Consider the following 2,514-nt stretch of genomic DNA (forward strand, 5'->3'; position numbering starts at 1 on the left):
CAGGATAGAGCAGGGTTTAGGGCTGTTGTACATAGGGTCACTATGAGTCGCAAACAACTCCACGGTACATAACAAGAACAACAACAACATGGTCCAAGTTTGGCCATCTGGAATGTTACAAAAGAAGCTTCTCTCTTCTTCTAAACCATACTGAAGTATATGAAGACAACTATCACTTCCATCTTTTAGGGAATGAGTACTCCACTTAGACAAACTTCTTTATAAAATATCTGTCAATAACTTATAACTTCAGTTTTGTAAAACTGCCTGCCCCAGAAAGAACAAGAGATCAAGCAGGATTCCCATCACTACTAAGAATAAGGGAGTTAATCGTTTCTACAACCCTGCAAGAGAAGTTACACAGAAATGTAACTTTTTTGATCATTCTCTGTTAGATGTTACTGCAGGAAATAACTTTCTAATGTAAGCAATAAACATGAAGACAGGGTAAGCCAGACTTGACAAAATTTTAGCTCTTACAGCTGCAACAGAACCAATTCAAGAATCTCCTGTAAATAGTCAATTATTAGTTTATCATCAAGCAGATGACAATCTAAATTTTCTTTAATTAGGAAAACACTTGTTGCTGCTTTTCTCAGAACTGACAGTAACCCAGTGGCTCTATTAATTTATGAATGAGACTTATCCATGACTTTAAAAAAAAAGGAAAGGAATTAAGTGTGATAAGCAAAATGAAACTTGGGATTGAAACTGAGTCTCCCTAAAATATTTCTGATCAGAACGACAGATGATGATACCAAGAAAGTATAATAAGAAATTCAAGAATTCTTAGTCCGAGAGCGGAGAAAAAACACCCTATAGTTAAATACTTAAACTATTTCTATTGGCTAATGATAAACAATCAGAATTAAATACACAAAAGCTTAAGGTTAAGATGCAGATTGTGCATAGAACCACTTTATTATTCCGTTATCTATTAACAGTAAGCACAAACTTGGGAAAATCTTCATAACTGTAATTCAAAGTTTTCTTTCTGAAAGTGTTCTAGTACAGGAAAAGGTTATCTGAGCATCCAACTTAAAATACTCTTCATTCCTCCTTACAAAACTGTCTTTCCCCTCACCATCATTTATCAAAAATTTTAATTATCTATTTTTTCTATTTGCATGCCATTAATTTGGCCCAGAAGAGTATTCTAAGTTTTGTGAAGGTAGAGTTAACCATTTCTGGCATTGTGCACGATGAACAAACAGCTTCAATCGCAATTAGTGTTCACGAAAATTTTGTAAAGTGAAAAAAGTCAGAAAGAGGAAAGAAAAAGGTCACAATTTACCATAAACAAATTCGTTTGCTTTCTTAATGCTGAAAATTAATCAGTGTTTGAACACTTAGTATGATCCAGATTTTTTATAAAAGACCAAGTTTCGTTTACTATTACAAACAATTCTCGATCTTTCATTGGAGACAAAAATAAGTACAGAAGACGAAACAGTAATAACTTTTTCAAGGCCACACGCCTCTTTTCATATATGGTTATCAGGTTAACTGATGACCATGGTGCCCTGACTGTTCCTGTCTTCCTGATAAGAGTGTAAGAGGGAGCACAAATGTGCATTTACTTCTCTTGCAAGTTTTTACAGAAAAATCTAGTAATTAACCCATAAACGGAAAACAATTTTTACATTAATCAAATAATTTCAACAATTTTTTTCAAAAGAGAAATTGTTATTTAAGATACTGAATGCTTACTCTTTCTATTCTGAATTACTCTAATTTCTATACTGAATTTGAAACCACTATGAATTGGGAGTTTTTCCAAAAAGAAAAGTTAGCGTGTAAACCTAGTGCAAATTTTTAAAGATACTCGCGACACAACTGTTTTCTCACTGCAAATATGTGATCCTGATGAGTGTTCAAAAACTCTTCTCAATTTAGAGATTAAGTGTGACAGTATACCGTTCACTCTAATGATAGAATTGTTAACCACCGTATTTACGAGAAAGTACTTATTCAGGTAAAATAAATAGCGTGGGAATATCATTTTTAGAAAAGACTGCATTGCAATCAAGACTAACTCCGGGCTGAGGTCCACACTCGCCCTCGCCAACTCTTTTCCTCTGTCTTCCCCTTCCACTGAACATTCCTTCCTGCAGTCAGATTCAGTGCAACAGGCAAGCTCCTACCTTGGTCTGAATACTCTTATCAAACTTGTCATTTTTGAAGCTAAACGCATTCTGGTGCCTTTGAGGCCTGGAACGAGCCACGTTCCCTTTCTGGGAACTCATTGTGGTAACCACGACCTCACGCCGAAGACACTCGCTATCTTTCAAGTGCTGCCCCACAGTTTATAATTGTCATGACCCGGAAGTAATCTTTCCGACTTTTCCGCCTCCCGTCATCCCTTGAGACTTCACGCGGAGGTCAAAGGACATCCTTCAGACCCTAGGCTCGGTCGGGATTTCTCCACAAAGCCTAGCCTCAACCACTCCATTTCCAGGCAGCCTCTCGTAAATGAAAGGAGTAAGTACCTCTTTCTTCGAAATGAGAATTGCC

General features: G+C 36.5%; 1 protein-coding gene across 1 annotated transcript in view; it reads right to left on the reverse strand.

Annotated features, from left to right (window-relative positions):
* LOC102868568 (chromosome unknown open reading frame, human C9orf85) overlaps positions 1 to 2,264 on the reverse strand; it is an 85,945-nt gene extending 83,681 nt beyond the window's left edge. The window contains exon 1 of the mRNA XM_006894385.1: positions 2,145 to 2,264. Coding sequence (XP_006894447.1) covers positions 2,145 to 2,246 — 102 coding nt within the window. The 5' untranslated portion in view covers positions 2,247 to 2,264. The remainder of the gene's footprint in view (positions 1 to 2,144) is intronic.
* Positions 2,265 to 2,514: the final 250 nt, after the last annotated feature.

Source organism: Elephantulus edwardii, unplaced genomic scaffold (genome assembly GCF_000299155.1).
Source record: "Elephantulus edwardii isolate Elephantulus edwardi_28Jun2011 unplaced genomic scaffold, EleEdw1.0 scaffold00141, whole genome shotgun sequence".
In the NCBI taxonomy this organism is placed as follows: domain Eukaryota; kingdom Metazoa; phylum Chordata; class Mammalia; order Macroscelidea; family Macroscelididae; genus Elephantulus; species Elephantulus edwardii.